The sequence below is a fragment of the Empidonax traillii genome, unplaced genomic scaffold (genome assembly GCF_003031625.1).
Source record: "Empidonax traillii isolate 1590-97213 ecotype Southwest subspecies unplaced genomic scaffold, ASM303162v1 scaffold849:size447321, whole genome shotgun sequence".
Lineage (NCBI taxonomy): Eukaryota > Metazoa > Chordata > Aves > Passeriformes > Tyrannidae > Empidonax > Empidonax traillii.
Window position 1 is genome coordinate 316,456 of NW_020956042.1, and position 27,135 is coordinate 343,590.

Sequence of the window (27,135 nt, forward strand, 5' to 3'; positions counted from 1 at the left end):
GGGTTATAAGAAACGTAAGAACCTTTCTAAAATTTTCCCAATATCACACCTTAATTCAAAATATTCTGTCTGAAAGCTTTCTACATCTCTTCTAGTATTTTTACAGTGAGGAGCAGTGGTTTCTTGGATCTGTTAATGGAAAATTGTTCTTGATTAAAGTTGGTTTTGATACTTTTTTTTTTTTTCTGCTGCAAATGGCAGCTGGGAAGAAGCTGTGAGAAAGACAGTGGGTCCTACAAGACAGAACCATTAGAAGGAAAACAAAAGTAACTGAGAAGAGAATTGGAAAGAATCTGAAAAAAAATAAGTAACATCAAAGTTAACGCAAAATATTTCCAAAGGCAGGAAAATATATTTCCTCTGGGGTGAAAAAAAAGGTGGGTTTTTAAATTTTTTTTTTTTTTAATTTCAGTTTTATACATTTCATCCTTTATCATTTGAAAAGTAGATACAAATTGGGGCACATCTGTTCCTGATACTGTAAAGCCTATGACAGCTATCCGTTTTTAGAATTTAATGAAGTAAACTGTATTCTGTAAACTGCATTTCATCTGTCTTCAGGGCAGAATTATGCCTTTTGTCCTTGCTACTGAAAACTTCACATACTTCAACTCATGTAAAAGTGTTAATGGATGATAAACTCGTAACCAACATATACCAGTAGCTTTCAGTTGCAACTGACTTGAGTTAAATATGAACCGATGAGGCAGCCCAGATAGATTTGTTTTGTGTTTATTTCTGATCCTCACATCTGTCCCTGCATTCTAATTTTAGCATCTTTGAGCTTGTGTACTGTTTCTTTAAGCATAAATCCTGCATTATTTTGAAATGTTTGTTCTTTAAATTGAATACAATTTAAAATTATATTTCTGTTGAGCTGTGTGCTGTGTCAGCTCTAATAGCAAGTGACCCTCAGCAATGATGTTTTAGTTTTAGAGAAAGAAAGTCTACAAAAGGCACGTCAAATACTCTCAGCCTGTGAACTATAGCTCATGAATTAGCTGTAATGTAATCTATCCTATCAAAGTAGTGTTGGATTTGCTATTCATTACTCCTTTTACTGCAGACTGTGATCCTGTTTTTAAATATATCAGTCTAGATTTAGATAATTCAGAGATTGTATGGCGTGAGAGAATTGAAGGGAGTAGAAGTGAGAAGCAACGATGACAGTAAACAACAAAATAAATGAACATGAGTTTGGGTAAATGGGTGCATGTGTATACATGTATACTCATCTATCTATTTATGTGTTGTATAGATATGTTGTCTATATATAGATAAGTATATGTTGCTAAGAAAGTTGATATATACTGAAGACATACCTAAGATAGAGTGAAATAATAAAATCTAGAAGTAAATTTTGATTCTGATGAAGGAAGAGAACTTGGTTTTATTTTCAAGTTGTGACTATGTATAGAATCATAGAATGCTTTTTGTTGAAAGTGACCTTAAAGACTATCTAGTTTCCACCCCTCTGCCGTGGGCAGGGACACTTTCCACTAGACCAGATTGCTCAAAACCACAACCAACATGGCCTTGAACACTTCCAGGGACCAGGCATCCACAACTTCTGAGTAATCTAACCTAGCATCCAACCTAAACCTCTTTCAATTTGAGGTCATTCCCCCTTGTTTGTCACTATCTGCCCACGTATGAAGTAGTTTTTTTCTGTAAGCCCCCTTTAAGTACTGGAAAGCCACAATGAAGTCTCCCTGGAGCCTTGCCTTCTCCAGGTTGAGCAACCCCTGCTCTCTCAGCCTGTCTTCGTATGAAAGGTGTTCTAGGCCTCTGATGATCTTTTTGTGTCTCCTTTGGACCCATTATAATAGGTCCACATCCTTTTTGTGCTGAAGACCCCACTGCTGGATGCAGTATTCCAGGTACTCTCACCAGAGCACAGGTGCAGTACTCTCACCTGCCTTGACCTGCTGGCTTTTGATGCAGCTCAGGATGTGATTGACCTTCTGAGCTGCAAGCATGCATTTATGGGTCATGTCCAGCTTTTTCATCCATGAAAATCCCCAAGAACTGGTGACTAGCTAACTGCTTTCAGTGACTGGAAAGTGAGAACGCTCTGGGCATAAAAAAGGCACTGTATGGCTGACTAGATTGTAACTGTAATTGTGATATGATGGGTTGAAGATTTTGTTTCTATTAGTAAGGTTTATCTGCTGGTCTTCACTGGTATTACTACTATATGATATACTTGATACTCCTTATGACCATAAGGAGCATTATATACTGTGCCATTAATGGAAGTGACGTAGTAGTGTTTTGCAGTGCAGGTTTTGATTTGTTTAGATTTAAGCCTTCTCACACTACGCATACTGTTCAATATTGGGTAAGCTGACCATTCAAAAAAAATTACCTGTCAAATGGCATAAAATGAATCTGAAATCTCCTACCTGCATTTTGTCATGAATAGTTCAAGAAGTAACAGGTTCAAGAAGTGTTTAGCTTGGAAATTTAGAGTGAACTCTGCAGCTTACTAAGCTTGCCTTGGTCTGTGTGTGATTGGACATATGTACTGCACAATATTCCCATGTCATTGTGTTGAATTTTGAACCTTATCCTTCCCTTTGCTCTTCATGTGGAGGATTGTCATTTTCATAGTGTGACTCATGAATAATTTCAGATCTGATAAATTCTTTATTATATGTATTTATTTGCTCTTTAAAATATTTGTTCAGGAGCAGTTACTAGTAATTTTAAATGAGATTTATTTCTATAATCTTGTATGTCAATCTTGCTTTTGCCTGGGAAAAAAGGTCTTGTGTGGGGAGTTCACCAACATCCTTGCGTGTTTGTGTCGTGTTGCATCTTTCCATCTGTGTTTTCAAATGTATGAAATTTACAAACTATGTTTAATACAATTTTTGTTAAAAAATTGGACCTCAGATGACTTTATGCTTAAGGGGAAAAAAAAAATATTATTTCGAAACCATCCCTGGAGGTTTTTAAAAAGAGATTGGATATGGCCCTTAGTGCCATGATATAGTAATTGCAGTTGGATCAAGGGTTGGACTTGATGATCTTGGAGGTCTTTTCCAACCCAGTCTATTCTATGATTCTATGAAACACTGGCTTCCACAGAGATGCCATTAGGTATCAGTCAAAAAGTCTATCCTTACTGTTGCAAAGTTAATGATACTGTTGTGATATATCCTGTAGCTTTAGTATTGACTGTAGTGACCTGTTCATCTCTTGATTTCTGTTTTCCTATACATTTAGTTTCCTAAGAGTCACTTTGAAAATCAGAGTTGTTTCATGAAAGTTTGAGTGTAGTTTTTCATAAATTCTCAAATGTTCTTGTCTTGGTTCATTTTTGTTCATTTAAATAATGTCAATTATGTACAACGTTCTATTTAAAGTCTCATTTGTTGGCTTAGATGAGTTTCTTGGGCATGGTACTCAGAGGTATAATAGTGGAAAAAGAGATTGGATCCCAGTTTTGAAATGGGAGGGAAGGTGTGTGCATAATAACTAAGAAGGGCAGTTGAAACTGTTGGAAAATTGGTAGAGTGGCTTTTCTTTCCTATTAAGAAACTGTGTAGTAATGGTAGAAATATCGAACGTGTTCATTCTGTGTTTCACTTGCATAGTAGGCTGAACTGAAGTTAGAAGAGAATTTGTTTAGACCTACTTTTCTGCACTGTAGAGAAAAAGCAGTGAGTGGTCCATACAATCCTGAGTAGCATGAAAAATTTAGACCATGGTCCTTTTCTGTTAGAGTATTTACATGTTTACAGAAAACAAAACTGTAAAATTACCAGTGGCACGTCTTCAGTAAAATCAGGTATTAGCACAAATAATATTTTTAGTCTTCTATTAGTAACGTAATTCTTGCGCACTGTAGGGATTTTTTCCCCAAAATGTTTAATGTTTGAGAATGGAATTTAGTGGAGACTGGTATTTTGAAACTTATTGTATTGGTTCCAGTTCCATATCAAATATAACTTTATTTGAATATTGTAGACTTACTTCCGCTTTCTTGCATAATAGTTCTTTATGTGGAGAATATTATGATGGCCATACTAGTGCCAGACAATTGTGATTTCATCACCTGATCTTGCACAGAGTTACACTAATTTTTGTAAGGTATACTACGTGGAATTTGGAAAGGTAATAAACACATGAAGTAAATTCTAGATACCCAATGCATCATTATTCTGTAGTCTCTCAGGAATATCAGTTGATGCTGCATTAAAGCCTTCCCTTTGAGGAATACTTTGTTCCACTCATGAATTCTCAGTGTATTGATCCTTAGTGAAAACTAAATAAATTTGCAGTGCATTTTCCAGGTTGAGATAGAATTTTAGGAGATTCTTACTGGCTTGTAGCTTGGTTTTGTTTTGTAACACTTTGTTTACAGGAGATGGAATACAGCGTTGTAGTGGCACAACTGCTTGTAATTTATAGATGCAAAGGTATTATTTGAGTCTTTCGCCAAGGTATTCATTTTGCTATAGTTACAACACTAAGTCCTTTGTACCTATTGTAATAAAATCTCTATTACTCAGTACAACCCATTCAAAATGCAGACTGAATTAAATAGAAATTCTAGAAAAGGTCTTAGTTATATCAGAAATATTTTTCTCTTTTTGTCAGCATAACAGCTGAAGTGTGAGTAACATAACAATAGTTTTAAGTACCTTCTAAGACTATTGTGCTGTATAAGCTTAAATAACATGTAGAATTACAGACTGTGGATAAATTCAAGCTTCCAAATTGGATATGGTTTGAGGTGTGATTATTTGTACAAACTATCCTTTCCTGTTTGTAGTGTTTAACTATTATGAGGATTTAAAAAAAAAAAAGCTAGATGACATTTTTAATAGCACATTTGTGACACTGTGCCAGTAAGTTATGTTTAGGTAACAGTGCTGAAGGTTGTAAAGTCATATAGGTATCATTGGGCATAGTTTTCATGATGTAGGAAGAATTCAGTGAGTTGCTAACAATTCTTCTTTAAACCTCACAAATGTGTACTTAACAAATTAGCACATTCTGTGTCAGTACTTTCCATGTCATGAAATGCTGCATGCACTTATCAGACCGTATAATTTTGAGGTTGGTTTCTTCTTCTGAATATAGACCTATGCACTGTAAAGGACTGTCAAACCTACATATGCAGAATCAGCAGAGGTAAATAGGTAAATATTCTATATTGAATATAGAAGTGCCTTTTTTCTCCTCTGTTGACTTGCAGGGGATTCCACCCATCTGGTCCAAAGGTAATCTGTGTAATAAGTGAGGATGTTCCAGCTCAAAGTGTCTGGGGAGGCTGCTGGGTTTTTGCTTAAAAGATGGGAGAAATCCTGTCTGTCACCTTGTGTTTGGGGTACTGCCTTAGCCTACAATATTACTACTTTGATTTTTTTGTATTGTGGAAAGACTTTCTTTAAGTTTCCATCATAAACTGCAAGAGGCCAAGAACAGTGGCAGCTTTTCAGAACATACATGTGTTTTATCTTTTAATGTCCAGCCATAAAGAGATGATGCAGAGCTATGTGGTGCTTTGTTGTAGTCTTTTATCTTTGAATGTAGAAAGAAGTCCAGTATGTCATTTTACAAAAATACCACGTCTCAGGTTTTAAGATACATTGTGAAGAGTGAACTTTCTGATGCTTTGAGGTCTTTAACTACTACTCAGTGTCTTTGTCTTCATGGGAATATCCAGAGGTTTGTTGTTTGAAGGTGGTTTTTCTTTTTTTTCCATAGCCTGAATTAGCTCTGGGTCAATTTAAAATTTAAAAATGGAGGTCAAAAGTATGATTGGAAAAAAGAATGGAAAAGTAGGTATTGAATGCCACTGAGCTTTAGTTTCATTTTGCTTTCTGAATATTAGTGTATCTGGTTTTGGACCTGGCCTTTCGAGCTAAGTCTCAGTTTTGGTGGTATATGTGTGTGTAAATATGCAAGTATGTTTCTGGACTAGGGCTTTCTGTGTTGAATTATGTGGTAACACACAAAATAGCAGGGAATAGGTAATCTTGGAATATCTTTCTATTAGTTGCCTATTTAATTATTTCCTGAAATGCATGAGAGAACTAAAATGTGCTGAGTGCATTTAAATTAAGTCTAAATCTTAGATCTGTCTTCATCCAGGAGCTCTTCCACATGGTCTACTCTTCAGTCTTATGCTTTATCTATTCACTACTTAATATGGTATTTCTACAATGCTTTTAATCTGTTTGAAAAGTATTTAAAAAGACAGTTTTTATGCACTGTGTTAAGTGTCTTTCTCAATTTGTTTCTCCTTTGGCACTGCTTAAGATGAAGATGGAAGTGAAATGTAATTGAAAGGGATGTATTATAAGACGTACTAGTCCCTCAAAGGCTTCTGTCCAGCACTGGTGAAGGAGGAAATTGGTCAAGTACAAACAGTGTGACTTTTATTACATTCAGTCAGCAATAATAAACCTTTGTACTTTAGCAAGAATCTTTTTTTTGTTTGCTTTTTAAAAGGACACAGGGATATTCAGCCTCATGCTTTCTTTGCATTAATATGGGACTGACTTGCAGCAAGTAGTTCATTCTGAAGAGCTGAGTTTTAGGATAGGCAAAAAGATGCTGATTATGTAAAAATCCAACAAGTGTGACATTTCTGGGTTGAAGAGGAAGGTGGCTAATCAGGTCTTAGACACCTACTAAGTACCCCCATTTAGGCTTACATAGTTCAGAGGAGGCTGCTGTTAAAGTTTTGGTCCATGCTGCTGCATGGATCTGATTTTTATCAGACTCCATGTAGCATTAACTTCTATGGAATTAAATTCCATAACCCTTCATGGATTCTCGCAGATGTGTTTGTTTTTTAATCATCAAACTTATATTTTTATTTATTTTTCTCAGATGAAAACATGAGTTTTGGACACAGACATGTTTGTAGTTGTTTGGCTGGCCAGTTTTATTTCACGTTTTTCTGTGTTCTGTGCGTATAATTGTAAGTTTTGTGCATATAATAGTTTCACTGCAAAATTTAGGACCTAATATGTTCAGCTGTAGCAACTGACAGAGCAAAAGCTGCTGGAACTATATTTCCAGTATCTGAAGAGTAGTGTGTCTTCTATAGAGGTGCTACTTCAAACTTTTAAGACCAAAATGACTGTTTCTTTTAGTTGAAGTTACCTAAAAAGGGTTTCAGTCTGCTCTTGATTATGTCATGGCAATTTGTTTAGTTTTGGGGGGGTTATTTTGTTTTGGAAGGGTTTTTTGTGGTGAAAAATCAACTAAATGTCTCCATGCTGAATTTGAGTAAAGCAACAAGCCAAAACAGTTCTGTAAATGCTTCCAGTAAACAGGGAAACTGAAGGTGAAGATAGAAGTGCTGATAAATGATGAGAGAGAAAGCTTTACTGTTTGTTCTCTTGGGTAAAATCTTGATAGTGAGAATGAAACTTAGCAACTGATCTTTTTTTTTTTTTTTTTTTTTTCCTCCCCTGATGTAAGATATCCCTGCATATGTTCTCCTTTTATTTCTTACCCTCACTGGGAGGGGAACAAAATCACTGGGAAACACTTCTATTGCACTACCTGAGTAGAATAAGTGAAAAATGATATATTAATGATTTACTGAAATTGGTTATTTATGTACTACCAGAGGTAAATTGCAAGTTATTCGTCCTCATAGAAAATTAGGCAGTCCCTTTTGGCTTAGACTGCTTCTGGGACATCCAGTTCAAAATACTGAGTGTAGTACTAATCCTAACTCAAGAAGCAGAAGCTGTATATTCACAATTCACACCCGTTCACAGACACAAAAGCAAACAGTACCTGAAGAGAGATCAGGATTCATCACTTTGGGTTGTATTGTAAAATGTTTCCATCATAGCATTTTTTATTGCATTTTTTAAACAATCAAAAGGACTCTTGGATTTTTATTATTTTTATTTGGGATTTTTATGATACCTAGAATACTACTTTATTCATCTTGTTGGTTTTCCTTTTCTTTGTCTGAATCTGGTTTACTTTGTGGCACATTTTGTTTGTGGTAAGTAGAAGTGTAACACCCTTGAATAAAAATAGTTACTTTTAGCCTAAATGTCCATCAATTTGTCTCAAGTTTCATTTTAAGGAAACTGTTTCGTAGTGGTTTTAAACACTTAAAAATAATTAAAGTAATTGTAAAAGATTATCTTAGAGCACAAATTGATTTAGAAAGAATCCTGAACTGCTCTGAACTTGATGGGAATTTCGAGCACCAGTTAATGGAGAGAGGGTGTCTAGATATGGGGTTTACATGTCTGGCGTTTGTTGTTTGAGGAATTATTTGGAAAGAAACCAACAGGTTAAAAATCCTTCTCTCTAATATTTGCACTCCTCTCAGTTAATGTATTTATTTTAACCTCTCCCTACCTGAAAGAAGCAATTCTCTGAATAGGATTTGAATGAAATAACCTTTTAAAGTCCAGAGATGGCCTATCTTGCTAGTATAATTTCCAATTTACAGACTCTTTTCCAACTATTAAAACCTGACACTTTGATAATGCTTTGATTGCCTGAAATTCTCATCAGTTGAAAGAGAGAATTTAATGCTTTCTAGTGTTTTAGCTTGGCATGTGTTGCTAGCCAAACAGGTACCTGATTCTTAGCTTAACCGTTTGTCTTTTAAAACATGATAGACCAAGGTTTTTTAAAATTGAGTCAAGACAGATTGATACACTTCATTTCTAGCAGGTGTTTGGTGTCATTTAAAATACGCTATTTCAATAGGACTTAATTGAGTTCAGCAAATAGTATAAAGCTTAGTTTCTAGGTGAAAAGCAAGTTCATCTTTAAAAGTTTCTATTTCAGCCGTTGGTACAAAAAAACAGTTTTTCAGTTGTGGCCTCTCTATATGTCAAGTGTGATATTTAAATAGGTAAAAGTAGAAGTAATAATGACTTTGCAATGTCCTATTTGGAAAAGCTTTTCATCTGCTCTTTTATTCATCTTTCTATCAGTGTCTCATGAGTCATAGGTAGGGGAAGGCATGGGAAGAGTTGCAAAAGTACCATTCAAGAAAGGAAATACCAGTTTTATGAGAATTGTTCTGAAGATTGTAGATGTTAAAGTTTTGTGAAGGGACATGCATTTAAATTCAGTGTTCTAAGAGCTGTTTAGAAATTGGATTTAAGGTTATCATCACTAGCAGGTGATGATATGGTCTTTATGGTCTCATTTATTTATTGGTCTCTGGTATTTCAAAATAAGTAAATAAAGAACAGAGGGAGAAGAAACTTCCAAGGGTTATGCTTTTCTTTGTTTAAAGACACCCTGATATTTAGAATATTTTTACAGAGAGACAATAATTTGTGAGGAAAAAAAAATAGGTAAATCTGGGATTATAAAGGAACTTGCATCATCAGTGTTCAGTTGATTGGCACTTTTTGGAAATCAGAAACCTGTCTCTGAACTATGTGAAAAACAGGAAACTTGACTGATGGCTAATAATTAGCCTAGTGTTTCCTGTGTCCTTAGTTCATATAAGGATTGTAGTTCAGAAAGATTTAAACGGGTGGGTCAACAACAAGAGTTGTTGACACAATTCCTTGGTGTTCTCTGGAATATTAAATTTTGTGCAAAGTTGAAAAGAGACTATAATGAATTCCAGGTTGTTAAATGTAGTTTTAATGGTGTGTTGTTGTAGACTCCTTGTATACCAAGTAATCATCATCATCATGGCTGGGCTTCGTGAACGAAGATTTGAGAAGGGCTCTACCCATGCTTGCTACAAGCGCGTTGATGGCTAAAAAGGCCAATGTGAGATAGACAAGTCCGGTTGCAGAAGGCACAGCAGAAAGACTCCCCAGGTGATATTGACAGGACGCGATTCTTTCTGCGTTGTCTTTTCTCCTCGAGAGTCATCCTGCGTGTGTTCTCAAAAGCAGCAGCAGCATTATAGATGGTGTGTCTCCAGGCCTCCTGATTGGAGGCCAGGGTAGACCAATGGTGGTGATCAATATGGCCAAGGCTAAGGGATTGTTTCAGGCAGTCCTTGTATCTTCTCTTCGGGGCTCCTCTCTTGTGGCAGCCAGTGGCAAGTTCCCCATATAGCACGATCTTAGGGAGGCGATGGTCCTGCATCCTGGAGACGTGCCCTGCCCAGCAGAGCTGTGTTCTCAGCAGCATGGCCTCAATGCTTGTGACTGCTGGTTGTTCAAGGACAGACGTGTTGGTCACATAGTCAGTCCAGTGGATGTTTAGGATTGTACGGAGGCAGCACTGATGGAAGCGTTCTAAGAGATGCAAGTGGTGCTGGTAAATGACCCATGATTCAGATCCATGTAAAAGAGTAGACAGTACGATGGCTCTGTAAACATTGATCTTTGTACTTTTCTTCAGGTGTTTGTTTTGCCACACTCTTTTATGGAGTTTACCAAAAGCTCTGTATGCCTTTGCTAACCTGTTGTCTATTTCTGCATCAGTCTTAACCATCTGAGGAGATGATACTTCCAAGGTAATTAAATTGCTGGACTGATTTGAGCTCTGTTTCCCCAATGGTGATATGGGGATGATGGAAGACTTCCTGAGGTACAGGCCGATAGAAAACTTCTGTTTTCTTCAAGCTGACTTCCAACCCAAAAAGCTCAGCAGCCTCCGCAAAGCAGGATGTAGGAACATGAAAATATGCCAGGTCTTTGGAATTTTTGGAAATTTCTTACATCAGCTCCTTTGAGTCAAAAACTAGGCTGTACTTTGAACATGAATTGCTAGTTTCTTTTGACTTCAGCTGAGCTGGGATAAAGAATTAATGATACTGAACTTCCAATTTAAAAATGGTTTGACAAGGGGTGAGTCTGTAATCCAAAACAGAAGACAAAACCACTAGAAAGCCACCGGCAAAAAACATATTTGGGACAGGTAATCTGAACAGTGATGGTCTTGCCTGGAATGTGGTGGGCATAGTTCTTGCTGTGTACTATCTCACAGTATTGCTAAGAAGAAAGACATGTTCTCTATCCAAGGGGTATTTGGTCTGAATCATAGCACAATGGATGAATGAAAAGCGTCATAGAAGCAAGCTGCTCTGGCAGAGCTGCATAGGGTGAACACTACACATGCATCTCTATTTTCTATGCTTTTAAACTCTTCTAATCAGACTGTCTCTTACTTCACTGCATATCATTGAAGGATATGCAAAACTTTTACAAAAATTGTGGGTTAACACTTCCTTCTTATATTCAGTAGTATGAGATGAGCAGTTCTAGACAGAAAAAAAGGCATCCTATAAAACCTCTTTTAAATTTCATTATTTCTCTGACCTGTTTTTCAGTTTTAGATCTGAACCCTCTAGAGTGATGCAGAGCTATAAAAGAAGTGGTCTAAGAGTTACAATGAGCAATCCACAGCTGACTTGCAGAACAGTAGAGACACTGAATTTGGCATTTTCAGTTGACACTCGTCTATGGGTTGAAACATTAATAAAAATGTGAACCTGGCTACTATGATGTCCAAAATCATCATCCTGATTTTGAGTTGCCCTGTTGATGGGCCATCTGCATCTTTTGTTGCAGAAGCCCACAGTTGCTTGTACCTTGTGGTTTCCCCGCATCTTTCTCCTGAGTGTTAATCTTCTGATTACTGGTCTGCTAGGGCGGGCCAGTTTCCTTTGCTGTGCCACTTCCTTGTCAGGAATTATTGACAGCCTCCATTTTCCAGGCTAGGCTGTTCAAGTTCCATCCCAAAATGAGACAAAGTTTAAATGGCAAACGAACTTGGCATTCAGTAGTGAATTTGTAATGTGATACAATTTGCTTAGTTCATCTCTTATATTCAACAGAATGGAGTCTGTTGTGCTCTTGGCTATCAATAAAGACTAATGTGTCACAGTAGGAAATGTTTCTTCTAACTGTAAATAAAACTGAAAACATCTGATGTTTTTTGTTGGCATCTGTTGAAGTCAGGACCAAACCCTTTGGGACTCGGAAAGCAGCCCTCAGGGTGGTAGATCTCACATGACCTAGTTTATTCTTCATTAAAACAGATGGTATCTATCTGAGCAAGGCAAACTTGGTTTTAAGAAAGAGCTGGGGATTAAAAAGATGGGAAGCTGGAACAGCTGGACCTAATTAATGGGAGCAAATAAAGAGGCAAACTGAGCATTAAATTAGTCACCTACATCAATAGCAAAATAGTCACTGCATGGCTACTCACCAGTTGTTTTAGCTGAGCAAAAGTTGTAGGATTGGTTTTCCTAGCATCAAAAGTATCTAAAATTGCATCAGAAATGTTCCCACATTCTTTATTCTTTTCTACCAGGCTTCAAAGAGAGTAAAATCCTGGAAACCGGCTATGGTATTTTGGCATGGCATTAGGGACTCTAGCTTTTGTAAGACTGAAAATGTCTTTCTTGCATTTGATATTTAGGCCAAGCTGGTCCTCTGCAGGTTTTGGCCCTTTGTGTGTGTTTAACATGAGAAAGTTACCTAATGGAGAAGATTGTTGGCATTCCTTCAAGCTCTACAACCACATAAAATATGCAGTGGGGTCCAAAAAATTTATTGTTTCTGTTTTAAACAGATTGTACTGGATTAGTGGTTAGCATTTTGCATATTTTTATTCTGTTTGCCCATTTAGTCCTGAAAATCCTGAATTATGTTGTGAATAGCACAGACGCTCTTCACTTTCTTTTGTTACTGGTGGCCAGAAACCTTCACCTGCCATACGTCTTATCAGGGAGAAGGGGCCTGCACAAAAAAACTACAAACCTACCTTCAGATGTTCTAATAATAGATGAAGTATAATTTTGCTCTTCCTTCAGCAGGATAGTACTTGGTAACCCCCAGGACTCATCCAGAATGGTACAAGGTTCCTGAAGTTCCTTTGTTTTGAACCAAGTGTGAAATAAATGTCAGTAGAATAATGTACAAATTTGTAAATACTGAATTTCCTTTCATTCATAACGTGCAAGTATAAAATATTTCTATTTTAAGATAATCCTAAGGAATGTTTACTTATCTGTCACAAAAGGTTTAATTCAGTTGGTTTATTTAGCTGAGCTCTGAGGTAATCAGGTAAAAAGGTTGAACAGTCCTTTCACAGGGATTAACAGAAACTGTTCTATGAATTTCGTGTCTCATTCCTGGAGGGCAAAAGGCAGTGGTGCTTTGATGGAAGACTGGTAACCCTGCCTTTCTTTGCTTCGAAAAACTTCCCCTCAAATTTGTGGAGGTGGGCCTTCGTCTTACACACTGCCACTTCACTGCTACCGTTTTAGTTTTCTTACTGTGAATCTGAGAAGCAGAATTTACACCTGGTCACAATAACACCTGTTTGTATAAAACAGTTAAGTTTTTTTGACTGTGCTAAACAACCATAACATCATCTTGTCTCAGCCTCCCACCTTGGCTGTCATCCTATTCCTCCTCCCAGCCCCTCAAGTTGCAAGGAAGAAAATTTAAAAAATGTTTCCAAGAAATGGCTAAAAGTGTGAACAGGAGACCCAGACCAAAAGTTTGAAGTGAGATATTTAAATTATAGTCTTTTTCGTATGCAAACACTATCTGGTTATTTGAAGACTGGCTAAGCATAAAAAAAAAGTTTAACAATTAGTCCCATGGAAGGGTGGTGGGTGTGTCTGGGTACTGCCAGCTACTGCAGGCCTAGTGGCTGCGTTAGCTATAAATACAGATGATGGCTAGAAAATTCATATTATGAAAGATGTCTGAAAGCAAATGTTAGATGGCTTCTTAGTCTGTACTATCTTGTTCATTTCCATAGTTGCTTGAAATTGGGTTAAAGATGTTTGAAAAAAGCCTGCCTGCGATCAGTTCAAAAATAAAACTGGTTAGGGAGGTTTTGTGTTCTTGCCTGTCTGTGTGGTCTTCTGGTTTTCCCGGAGGCTCTCTAGATTAGGTGCTTGTCACTGTTCTGGAATAGCTTGCCAAGCTTTGCTGTTCCTGGCAGAGACCTTTTTAAGGCAGCCGTGTTTTCAAAGTTAGGAGTGTTGCTAAATAAGTCCCTGTCAGGTTCTTTGAAAACGAATGAAACTAGTGATTTTGTTATTTCTGAGCAGCAGTTTGTAAAGTTAGACCATTAGCATATGCAAAAGTAAAGCATTCTAAAATAAAAATTTCTATGACAAGTAGAACAAGTCATGAAACATGCAATCACTAGAGACCTAGGAGCAATTAGGTATGTGCTCATTTCTGACTTTCCTGTTGAATGTGTCTGTAGAAGCACTTTGTTCATACAAGTATCCAAATGCATGTAAAACCCCCATTTGCTGATGGGGTTAGTACTGTTAATTTCCCTGAGTCCACATTTGAAAGTTGCAAAAATGAAGGGTGATTTTTAGTTTCAGTGTGCAATATGACTGTAATTATTCTTCACAGTGTTTTGATTCAGAATTTAAATTGCAACTCCTAATTTTGAAATAACCTAAGTTACTTTTTTTTTCTTCTGTTCTTTCAGCATAGATGTAAATAATCAGCATTTAAAGCAGCTTGAACACATGTCTCTACTTGGAAGCTTTTGCTCCTTATTTTTTTTTTTGTTTTGGGTTTTCTTTTTACTGCAGAAGCCCGCCCCTGAGCAAATAAGGTTGTTTACAGGTATAGTCATGTAATATGACTACATTGTTAAAGGATTTAGTTGCATGATAAATTTTCCAAGGTAACCTGATGGCTTACTTGGTTTATAACAGCAGGCTTTTTCTGAGACCTCTATACAGTGTTCATGGTTAGAGAACTGTAATTTGGGACAGGTGGGAACGTAAAACTTCTTTGATAGAATCTTTTGTGATTGCACAATGGTAATCATTGATGTGTTTGTGTAGTGAGAAGTTTTATCTAGAAAGCTGGCTTCAAAAACTGTATTGTTAGGGGAGCTGCAAGTTCCATAGAACTGGATTTCTGGAGTTGGTAGTTTCTAGTTTGTAAAATGAGTATTTTGTTTTGATTTTTAGTAAATGCATTTAGAAAATGGTCTTAAACAATATTACAAGTGACTGGAAAGAAAAACTGTTGAGTAAAATGTAAATGTTTTAGGTGAGAAGACACATACAGAAAACAAACATTTGACAAATAAATTCTCAAGTTTCTTGAACTTACCAGAGGCAAAAATTCCCTTGTCTTCTCTCCCCAAATAATGCAGTTGTAGAAGGTCATTTGTTGATCTCTTTCCTCTGCCTATCTCTCAAAAATCTGTTTCCTTTTACATACATGCTCATCTCCTTGCACTTGTTACACATTTAGAAAATTAAAATTGTCTGGTAGCATAGATTGATGGTAACTGATTAACACAATCTGAAATCAACTGACATACCAATTAATAATCCTGTAACGTATCTGTGGGCTGCCTTTCCAGGCTATGTGCAAGGAAAGGGAAGATTGTGAGCTCAAGTATAAGATTTTGACTTTTTTGGAGAGAGTGACCTTTTACAAGTTAGGCCCTTGTTTTGAATGCCAAACATCCTTTATAGAGGCACATATTCCTGTCAGAATGGGATTAAAAGTATCTGGTGTAGTGCTGTAATGGAACCTACATGGCTTTGTTTAATGAGCAGAAAAACAATAAGCTACCATCCAATGAGCTGAAATGTGAGTTCAAATGTGTTACACTGTGCTGCACTACAAATAGCCATGTGGCTAGATGTGCTAGTTTTAACATTTCAAACTAAAATAAATAGTTCAGTTATGTGTGATTGTTGTGAGCTCAATGCACTTAAAGGGAACTTTATTGAACAGAGAAATGCTAATACAGTATTTAAAAGTCAATATGTTTTTTATTTTCCTTTTATGTTTTTGAGAGTGAATTGAAAAAGGAATGCATTAACTCCAAAAAATAGGTGCCAGAGAGCTACTGTTTCCAAGTGATAAAATTCTGCAGCACTATAAGCAGATTTTTTTTTTAATTTCTTTTTAGAAAGGTCAGCAACTTTAAAGTATTTTTTTCCCATGGCTTCCTTATGCTACTGAATCACTTCACCTCTCTGTGCAAGTTTAAGGGAATAATCCCCTCCCCTGAATAATTGGAGACTGGAGCTGTTCTCAGTCACCAAACCTTAGGAATAAATATTTTTAATTTTTTCGTTGTCATCATGATTCTGTATTTTGTGTTCTTTGTGTTATGAGTTCCTGCGTTTTGAACCTTAATTGATTTTGAACTACCTTGTTTTAATAAATAATAAATGGAAATAATGAAATTGAAGAGAGTGTTTCCCAGCTTTTCTTCTGCATTTGGCAGCAGTTTTGCTTCTTCCATTTATATTGGTTATATTTGAAACTTACATACTACATACTTATTTTTTGTGTGCATCTCCATTACCCTTTCTCAGGACCATTTTTCTTCTTTGCAAGAAATACTTCCAGTATCTAGCCAAAGAGTTGCAGTATCAGAATACCATTATTTTTTATCAAATCATTATTGAGAAAATCAAGAAATATCAAGAAAAGGAATTCCATGAAAGCAGGTAGAATAAGTGAAAGTATGAGGAAAACCAAAACAAACTAAGCTGGAATTGAGTTCCTGTAGGTTTTGATTTAGGGAGTTATGACTGGTTTTTTCTCTTATTACAATAAGTTGATGTTTCTACTTCAACTTTTCAGGCACGGGTACCTTTGGACGTGTTCATCTGGTGAAGGAAAAAATGGGCAAACGTTACTTTGCACTGAAAGTAATGAGCATTCCTGATGTCATTCGACTGAAGCAAGAGCAACACGTGCACAATGAAAAGTCTGTCTTGAAAGAAGTCAACCACCCCTTTTTGATCAGATTGTAAGTTCTTTTGTTTTTTTAATTCATTTAACTCATGCGTAAAGTGGAGTTAAAATATTCCAGTCTCATTGCAACTTCTTGTGTATTTAACCAACGCTGAGCATTTAGTTTCTATTACATAATCTAGACTAAAATAGACTTTGGACTGAAGTATTTATTATAGAAGAATGAAGAATTTAAACTCAAGATACATAATTTAAACATTCAAGCAATAATTTATGATGAGAATTCTTCTATTATTTTCATACTGCAGAAGAGAAATCTTAAGTGAGAGGAAAATACTAATGAAGAATTGTTAGGATTTACTCATCAAAATGACTTCTGGAATGATTCTTTACGTTAGAAATGTGATAAAAGTATTTCTACACCTATGTCTTGTAGGTAGCTAAAGGTATTATTAAATTTAAGTATCTTCTTTTAAAAAACTTATGTGAACTCTTGCAGATTTTATTTTTAAAGAGTTTAAATAACTGCAACACTTCTTGGACTTTGATATTCCCATATTCAAGGTTGTTAAGTGATGGAACCTATTGAGAAACATGTTTTAAACACAGTTCATGAAGAACACTTTTTTTTTTTTTCCATGGAATTATGGTAACTGTAATGATCCAAATAATCCCATTGTTAAAGATAGAAGGTATCACGCTTTTCTGTTCACAGCACCACAGCATTTCTTGTGTATCTGAGTCCACATCAATTAATGGGATAACTAAAACTCTGGGTAATAGCAGAGTGAATTTCCATTTATATTTTCTCATGCATGGATACAGGGCTATTGACCAAGATTTGTTTTGCATTTACTTGCCTTAATCAGTTTTACATAAAAGTAGACAAAATTAGCCTTAGTTAATCTCTAGCTACAGGGAGTGCAGCTTCCTCCCAGGGCTAAGAAAATATCAGAGAGAAAAGAAGGAACAGCGTGGTAGTCATTCAGAAAATGTAATGAGCCCTGCAGGAGGAGGCTTTTTCACTGGTGTGTTGTTGCTTTTTCCAGCATCATGATGTTATTAGTTTCCAACTCATGTTCAGAAATCCTGTGTGTGGCACAGTATCAGTAAGATGAGTTGTATAGTGTGTGGACTTTGAGATGCTTGGAGGAAAGCAAGATGGAGAGGCTGAGTGCATCTAGTTAGGCTGGTTGAAATAGGGATGGAACAGGGGGAGCAGGATTTTATGTGCATGTCTATGTACATATGTAAATTCTTTAAAGAAAACCCTACCAAACCCAGCAAAAAACCTCAGCTAAGTAGGTCTGTGTGTCAGGAAGAGTGAGAATAGGGAAACCTGTGTCAGAGGTGGGGATGCAAGGATTCATATCCGTACAGAAGTGATCAAAAATCCAAACTGCTAAGTTTTGTTGAATTTCATTCATACCTTATTTCCAAAATATCAGATTTTTAAAGTTACCAAAGGACACAATTCAAATGGAAGTTTACTTGAGTGCAAGGGAAACGTTTTTCATGTCTTCTAGAGCTCTGCCTTTTCTCTTGAAATGTCCAATGAGACGTTGCATCAGCTGTGCTCATGTAATTGTCCATGTGATGCCTTTTGTCCCTTGGCAAAGGAGACGCAAAGCAACCTGCCTGAAATGAGGCAGTTAAAATTTAAGTCACGATAATATTTATGTGCTTTAAGTTAAACAAATTTTCATGGGTGATTATCACTGGCTGTCTGATGAATAACACTTTGTATAGCTTTTTATGTGGGTAACAGCTTTTTTCAGCTGCCCAGTATATGTGGGTTTTTTTCTATGAATTCTTGAAAGTGTTTTACTAAGTGTTTAACGAAAAGGGGAAAAACTCGATATAGTTCTGATTCAATGCCTTTAAACTGTGTTATCTACATTCTGGGTTTTATATTTTCAGTTAGCTTCCCCATCTTAAACATGGATGGTATTTTCCTCTAATTGCAAAATAAGGAATCTGTGTCAGTGCAACACCATACTTCAGCATTTTATGATGGAAAATTATAAGTAATGCTGCACATAATTGATTTCTGGTGCCTGTCCTTCCCATGTCTTCCTATATGTAAAGAGTTTATATAACTTTTTTTCCTTTTCCTGTTGCTTGTGAGAAACGCCTTTTCTGCATTTAGGGGGGTTGGGCTTTTCTGTAGACATTAAAGTTATTTATCTGCATTTTTTTTTTAAGCAGTGTTTCATAAATGCTTGCTTGGTGCTCTTGCAATATTTAAGACTGCATGTTTGAGTGATATATCATACCTCTATGCATCATTTCATAGTTAACTGTAATGTTGACATGTATCTTTTGATTTTTTTTCAAGAGAACGAGAATTAATAGAAGTCCACTATGTCTTGTCCTATAAGCTCAAACAGGTTGTTTGTAAGATTTCACGGTGGCATCCAAAGTTTAAGCTGAATTATAGAGTTAACATCACCATGCATATTATTGTGATCACAGCTTCTGAGATTTTTTTCTTCTTTTTTGTATTAGAATTACCATTTAAAGCAATCTGCATTGGAAGTATTGAAGTTCCTAATTTTGTTCTTTTTCATGTATATCAAATAATGTATCCATTTTTTCTGTGGATAGACAAATCTCTATCAGTTTTTGAAGAAATTATTTCAGTAAAACTACTTTGTTTTAATGGTCTAGATATTCCACTTTTCCCCCTCTGTATTCTTTGTCAGATTTTGCTCTTCTTCTACCACGTACATATTCTTTTAAATATGTGGTTTGCTTTGTTTTGCCCACTCCTGTTCCTCTTTCAATGTTTATTATTTATTAACTACCTAAAATACATCTCTAGAGTGTTTTTTCAAACAGTCAATAAAGATACTGTGGACATCATCAATAGTCAATTAATTATGTTGATGGCTGTCATAGGGAAGAAGCTCCATAAAAGCAAAGGCGAGCCTGGGCTCTGCTTTCTTCATCACTTTGAAGGAACGGAGGAACTGTTACTGATGTCTAGTAGCCCATCTCATTTTCTTGGTTGCCTCAGTGCTGGTATTCAAAAATAAAATCTGACTGAGTAAAAGTCATTCATGTGTTTGGGAGCTCAGCTTGCTCTTGTCTGTCTTTGCCGAAGCTCTATGCCTTGATTAAGTACCAGGTGATACTGCAGAAGTACTTGTGATACTACAGAGGCAGTTACTGGAAGGTAAAGTAACCTCTTTTATTGTATTAATAAAGTAGGTAGGGGATGCAATGCTCTCTATCTTTTATTATAAAATTAGGGTTATCTCTGTCTTTTAAATGGTAGAGTTCTTCAAGGTGTTGTTACCAGATAGTTATTTTCTTCTTAACTGTTGAGTTATGTTTGCATGTGTGATATGTGAGTTGCTTAGTGTGGATAGAAAGAAAAACAGCTTAGTTTAGGGGAATGTCGGAGAGAAGATTCCTGTATTCTGTAATGAAGCTTTTTAAAGCCACATGGAATTATTTTCTTTCTTCCTTAGCTGTTCTTTACTGCACTCTAATAATGACTGTACACAATAATAGTTCTTAAATTAAAGGCAGCAGTCTGAGGAATGGAAGGTTAATTCTGAGGTACCGAAACGAATCTTGTTTTGCTGTCATTTTTGCTTTCCGATTGCTTTTTGTTAAAAGACACCATGGAAGAGCAAGCATTATGATCTGATGCTTTAGCTGGGGTTGTGTGTTTCCAGGGAAGAAGAGACAGAGGGACAACTCTGTGATGTCTTATTTTGAACATATTGTCATGAAAGACTATCAGTTAATTTACTTTCTTGGCTTGTGCTGTACTCATCCTCAACTATCTGCTTTACATTGCACATTAAATCAGCTACCTTGAATGTGTGTTACATAATCTTGCTGGATTCTTGGGGGTTTAATATTTGCGGACTAGACATCAGCAATTAGTTTACATACATTTTACGGAAGTTTAAAACAAATTGGAGACATAATTTCTTTACTCAATAAAATAATATTTTTATTACAGATTTTGGACCAACCACGATGAACGTTTTTTATATATGTTAATGGAATATGTGCCAGGAGGAGAACTTTTTAGTTACCTGCGCAACATGGGGCGTTTCAACAACAGCACAGGACTGTTTTACTCTACGGAAATTATTTGTGCAATAGAATACTTGCACTCCAAAGAAATAGTTTACAGAGACTTAAAACCTGAAAATATATTACTGGACAAAGAAGGACATATCAAGCTTACTGACTTTGGATTTGCTAAAAAGCTGGTGGATAGGTAAGTGGGGTTACATTTTGCTTGCTTAAGAGTTGGAAAAAAAGGTTTGATTTCAGTGCTCAGCATTTCATCTAACACCCCATGTGATTCATACATGTCAAATCGTTTATTACGAAGGAAGTGATTGTCTTGAAATGGCTGCATGGAAACCCATATTACCCCTTAGGTATAACTAGGAACAAAATCATACATCAACAACAGTAGAAAAATATTTTTATATGAGTAGTTTTGTATATTGAAGTTTTCAGCAGTCATCTTGTATAAAGGGAGTTCAGTAAAGTAATATGAGCAAATATTAAAATGTGAACATTAAGCCTCCATACATATTGAATGACTAAAAGTTTTGTAACTCATGTTTCCTTCTGCTTTCCTTTTAGAGATTTTTGAAGTGTGAGAATAACATTTAAAAACTGCATACTGTGTTAGCCTGTTGCTAAAATGAAACTGCAGAAATCTAGACAAAAACCACAAAGCTAGCATCAGCAGAATTGGTTTATTTAACTGTAACTTCTGCATTACTGTCAGCTTTAATAGCATATGTAAACTTTTTGATAATGCAGAGGTTTTTTTCTCTCTGGACTACTGTTCCAAGATGACAAGATAAAAGGAAGCAAGAGCATTGGAATTCAAGAAATGGGAGAAAAAACTAACCTGTCATATCAGAAAAGCAGTGTGACAAAATTTGGTATTATGCCCTTGGGCTATATCTTGAGGGGAACAGTATTTGATTGTTCTAGTTGAGGCAGCTAGTTAGGTGTTATATAGGTGCTCATTCTCGTCACTCATCTGTGTACCTGTTTCATGCTGCTTTTGCAACAAGTGGTTCAGTGTGTGAGGATAATTCTACAACATCAATTTGAAAGGAGAGTGGATCTGAGGGAGCTATTTACTGGATCCCTTACAAAGTAAAAGTCAGATGAGAAATCAAATCATGTTATGGAGGTCATAAAAACTGCTTCCCCATGGGTTACATGCACGCAATGCTGGGTTGTCTCGACACAGAAGAACGGTAGACAACTAAAAGCAAGCTGGTTCTATTCACCTTTAAGGTCTGCAAATCTGTTTGAAAACCATCGAATTCTAATATCAACACATTTGATAGAATTCAGTTTCCACTGGGCAAGCAAATAGGCATCCAAAAGCTGACCTTTCCTTTTAATACTTTGTTTTTAAGTGAAAATAACTTTTTGCAGAAAAAGGTAATGCTACTTCCATGTAAGGAAGTAGGACAGTCTCTTTATAAGACATTTTCATGCAAATTCTTACGACTTTCTCTTGACATGTAGATACTGCCACTTAGTGGTTATTCTTGATTTGGATTTCTGTGGCTTTAAGGCGCAACAGAAGTAACCCTTAGTTAGATAAAATAATAGGTCACATCAGAGTATGTTTTTCAACCTGGAAGATAAATCTCTATGAGTGGATTGGTTCAAATGCATTTTAGGACATCAAAACAAGTTATCACTACTGGTTTTAATTTTTTTTTTTTATTTCCCATATTGTGTGTGGGGGAGTGAAATCGATTAGCTTGTGTTAAATTGAATCACTGAAGAATATAGTAGTTTTATATTCATAGGTGATTTACCTATAAATGTACAACAAGTAATATAAATACAGAACATAACTTTGGAAGAAGCAAGGACATTATCAGTTAGAGCACAGGTAGTTAGTTACCTGTGCAAGTCTGGTTTGGTTTCTTGTGTCATTAGTTTTATTGGAACTACATGATAGTTCCAGTAGTACCCTTGCCAATATATTAGCTGAAGTAATTTTTACAATGCTGGTTTTGTCACTGTAAAAATACACAATTCTCACCATTTATCCACTAATGTACTCCAGTAGGTTCTTTTGGTTATGGCATAGGCTATTTAATTAGAATTACAGGATATGTTTTGTCATTTTTACAATGGCAAACATCTGTACTTATGAATCTTACATGTATGTATGTGTGTAGATGTGTGCATGTATACAGTGTATATGAATTATGAAAATAAGACAGGAAGCATTTGTGTTTTTCAAACATTGTGAGGTAACCTGCCACTCAGGATCAGCAAATATATTCCTAGTGAGGAGAAGACATGATATGGAAATGCATGGTCTCCAGAAGACCTGTGATACAATTACACATTCTTGATACATAATACTTCACATGAAAGATTCTGTAGCTGCCTAATTGAGGTTTTTCTGTACACATTTTCCTTTCTTCCCCTTACAATGTGTGAAAACATGGAGTGTTCACCATGTCCATCTACACTTAAGCTGCTCTTTAGGAAGACTGTCTGGCTCATAGCTCATGTTCCCACTGTGGGAAGCAGCCTATACATTTACCTTCTTATTAGTACAATTTCTGAAGAGCTAGACTCTTAATATTTTCTTTATACAGGCAGAGGAAGGAGAGGAGGTTTTCTTTCCTCCTTCTCTTCTTTGTTGGTATGTCCTTCCGTTTATCCTTGTTCCTCCTTTTTCAGTTGTAGTGTACGTTTAAAAATTCTAAGTTTTTTTCCAAAACAGTGTGTCTTTGCCTCAACTGCTGTTTATTTCTTCTCTTTTCCACCTTGATGTTGCTTAACTGAAGACTTAATAACCTTTTCAGTTTCTTGTAAGTACATTTATACTTTAAAAAAGGGGCAATGTCAAGAAGAAAGATGGGGAGGGGATTTTTATGTTATTGTTACCTGAAGGTCCTAGAAGGGATTTGCTTTGAACTTTACAACCATTACATTTGTAGACCTTTCTTTTTCTGAAAAGCATATACCACCTTTTGTGTATAGTATTTTCATTAAAAATTTTTTCTAATCTGGTCTTTTTTTTGTGTGTATGGTTTTTGGTTGGTGTTTTTTTTATTATTTTTTTTATTCCTGTGTTCTTTCAGAGAAGCTCAAAAACTAATCTGCGTGGAATTTCATATTTTTTTATGTGCAGACTTCACTCAGAAAGTTATAAAAGTCTTAGGTAAAGTTAAAACTTTTTTTTTTTTTCTAGAGTGTTAATTGTAGTTTATTCAGCTTATATTCCTAAAAATAAAATTATCTATGAAAGTCTTTTAGAAACTTTAAATGATTAATCTTAAATATATTCAGGATAGTTCTGCACTATTCGTTAAGCTGAATGTGCCTCATGATTTTTTGCAGAGTGGATTGCAGAGAAAAAACAAAGTAAGACACAGTGAGTCTGGTTTACAAACTGTATTGTTCATCACTGTAGAAACAAGCAAGAATCTCTTGCAGAACAAATTTTTGTGGGCTGGAAACAAAGCAATCTTTATTAATATTATTGCAAACAAACAGCCAGAATACCAAAAAGAACATTTTTGGTAATCTGTGGCTCATATGCAAGAAACCTGTCAATTATTACAGAGATGGATGCTGAATGGTGTAGAATGCTAAAATACCATTAACCATCGAGACTTACCTTCTTCAAATAGTACTCTTAATAAGTCCCACAAATATTATTTTATAGTTTTGTAACCACAGTAAATTCTTTTTTTAATTTTCACATTTTAAAATTAAATATTCAGCCTTATCAACTATTGCTTACCTGCATTTCAGCTTTTATCCTGAAAACCCAGAGCAGTGGATATTTTCCAGCAGTTTGAAGGGAACAGTCTGTTCTCATTTTTCTGCATTGTAATTTATCTTCAAAAGGATGATCTGGAGTTTCACATGAGTATGAAATAGTCATAAAATAGTAACGATCAAAAAATACTTTAGGCAGGTTATCTATATCTTTTACTTGATTTGTTTTCTGAAATATTAAATAGTTTGTTTCATGACCAACAAAAGAAGAAACACAAGTTTTACACATCTTACAGCACAAATACATAGCTCGGAAAAGAACACGAGCCTTTTCCCTGTTTTTGTGTGGTCAATAAGCATAAATTTCTTGGTGGTAAGAAATTTTATTTACTAGTGCAACCAGGACACTTCAAGTTATGTTAACCTTTGATTAATTCGCAGTTTTCCTCTTGTTTCAATAAAAAGATCTTGTTAATAACCTGTACGGTAACTGAGAGTAATTTTAATTATATTGTCCTCAGCAAATTGTGTAGGTCGTGGAAGTCATGGTCAAATGATTTTTTTTTTTTGTATGTAAATGACCCTCATAAGGGATGAAAACCTTATTCTTCCCAAATACAGTAAAACTGTCAGCTGCTTCACTTGCAGAGCTGGCTAAATCAGTATGATTAACAATGCATACAACACTGTTTTGCCCACAGCTTTTTAAATTTGGGAGAGGGAGAAATTTTTGTTCTAAAAGACAACAGAGCTTTACTGTTTTTCTTAGTTCCATAGTGCTGATCCAGGCAACTGCTAGATGGCAGTAGTGTCAAGCAGTGCTGAAAGTAAGACTTTTGTTCGGTATGCTTGATCTGGAAAATGAGAGTTTAAACTTTCTAGATAAATTTGTGATAAAAATTGAAAATGCATTGTTTGCACTAATGAAGGTAGTTTCAAGAGCCATGAAGCACACTGGATGCACAGTGTGTCTAACACATACTGACAGTTTAGCTGGTGTAATTTAGCTTTCACCATAGGGAAATCAAACTTGAAGAAATTCAAATCATAATTCTTTATTTAAAGCCTTGGCTGGCTGTACAGCTCCTCTTCCTTTATCTGAAGTATTTTTATGAATGTAGGCTAAGGCTTAAAAAAACCCAACAAACAAAAGGAAAACAAGGGAAGAAACCTTCCAAAACTCTCTTTAAAATAATTCATGAAGTCATAAAATATGCCGAGTTGGGAGAAAAACAGCAGGATCATTGAGCCCAAGAGTCATACCATGCTCCTTACAGTGTTGTCCGAACGCTTCTTGAACTCTGAGGCTTTGTGCTGTAACCACCTCCCTGAGGAGCCTGTTCCAGTGCTCAACCACTCTCAGGGTATAAAACCTTTTCCTGTTATCTAACCTAAACCTCCCCTAACTCAGTTTCACACAGTTTCCTCAAGTCCTGTCACTGGATAAAGCTTCCCCTCCAGACCCTTCACCGTCTTCGTTGCCCTCCTTTAGATGCTCTCTAATAGCTTAATGTATTTTCTATGTTGTGGTGCCCAGATCTACAGACAGTATTTAAGGTGAGGCCATACCAATGCAGAATGGGATGGGACAATCACCTCCCTGCAGTCTCAGGAAAGTTGTTGTGTTGGTATTATTTCTAAAGGTGATTGCTACTCATCTTAATGCATTTGTTCAGGAGCATGTTACCAGTTTGCTTGGAAAAGATTCTTCCTGCTCTCACAAATATTCAGTAAGAGGTTGTTTTGGTGCAAGTTAGAAATCATGTGCAGTGACCATTTCTGATTATATTCTTTGTCATATCTAACTAGAACTGTTTTTAAAATGTGATACACTTTTTTCTTTCTTATTCTGTGCTGGTTATTTCATTTTCTCTGAATTGATTAGCACTTTTTCATCTTCTGACTTGGTACCGAGCTAGTGCTATTTATTCAGAAAGAAAGCACATATTTTTTCTCAAATGTATACTTAAACTTAAGGGAGTGAAGCTGAGCAAATTCTATTTGGGCATTTTTACAAAGAAGAACAATATATTTCTGGAAGAATTGCTTTAAGTCTTCTTTTCAAATTGTAATTTGGTCTTTGTAAACATAACTGCTTAGTTTCAGTTTATTTTGTGTCTTTACAGAACTCAAAATATACATTTCAATTAGTTAGCAATATAACATTGTTTTATCCTTACCTTATCATAGAAAACTGTGACTAAAAATGACATTCAAATGTATCAAAAATAGCCCTGCTTATATCTCACATATGCTTAACTACACCTTGTAAATATTTTAAATAACTAAAAATACAAAGTGTTTTAATGGATATTGTGGAAGTTTCATTTCAATACTATTTGAAAAACTTTACTTTGTAAAATGAATCTGACTTGTATGTGCAACTGTTTACTGATTTAAAGTACTACTTTTTTTATTTCTCTTCTTCTCTTTGTTTTTTTGCTAAACAAAACTTTTTCCTTTTTCTGGAAAAGGCTAATAAGCTTATCTTCTGCTGTACCTGTCAGCAGTAGTCCATGAACTGACAGGGTCTGCAGCTCACGGGGTGAATGCTGCTGTTAGTAATTTCAAAGAAACATACAGCCACATGGATAGAGCACCATACCACCAGTCAGCAACTCAGTGCACAGATATTTTCTGCAGCCAAGAAGTTTCTTAATTTCCATGTATCTCTGTTACAGGAGAAGTGGAGAGCATCATCAAAGCGGTCTGTTTAGATGTTGTAGAAGCCCTT

At 35.8% G+C, this 27,135-nt stretch overlaps 1 protein-coding gene across 1 annotated transcript in view; it reads left to right on the top strand.

Annotated features, from left to right (window-relative positions):
- PRKX (protein kinase X-linked) overlaps window positions 1-27,135 on the top strand; it is a 53,634-nt gene that overhangs the window by 8,963 nt on the left and 17,536 nt on the right. The window contains exons 2-3 of the mRNA XM_027902202.1: window positions 16,530-16,698; window positions 20,623-20,886. Of these exons, the coding sequence (XP_027758003.1) occupies window positions 16,530-16,698; window positions 20,623-20,886 (433 nt within the window). The remainder of the gene's footprint in view (window positions 1-16,529; window positions 16,699-20,622; window positions 20,887-27,135) is intronic.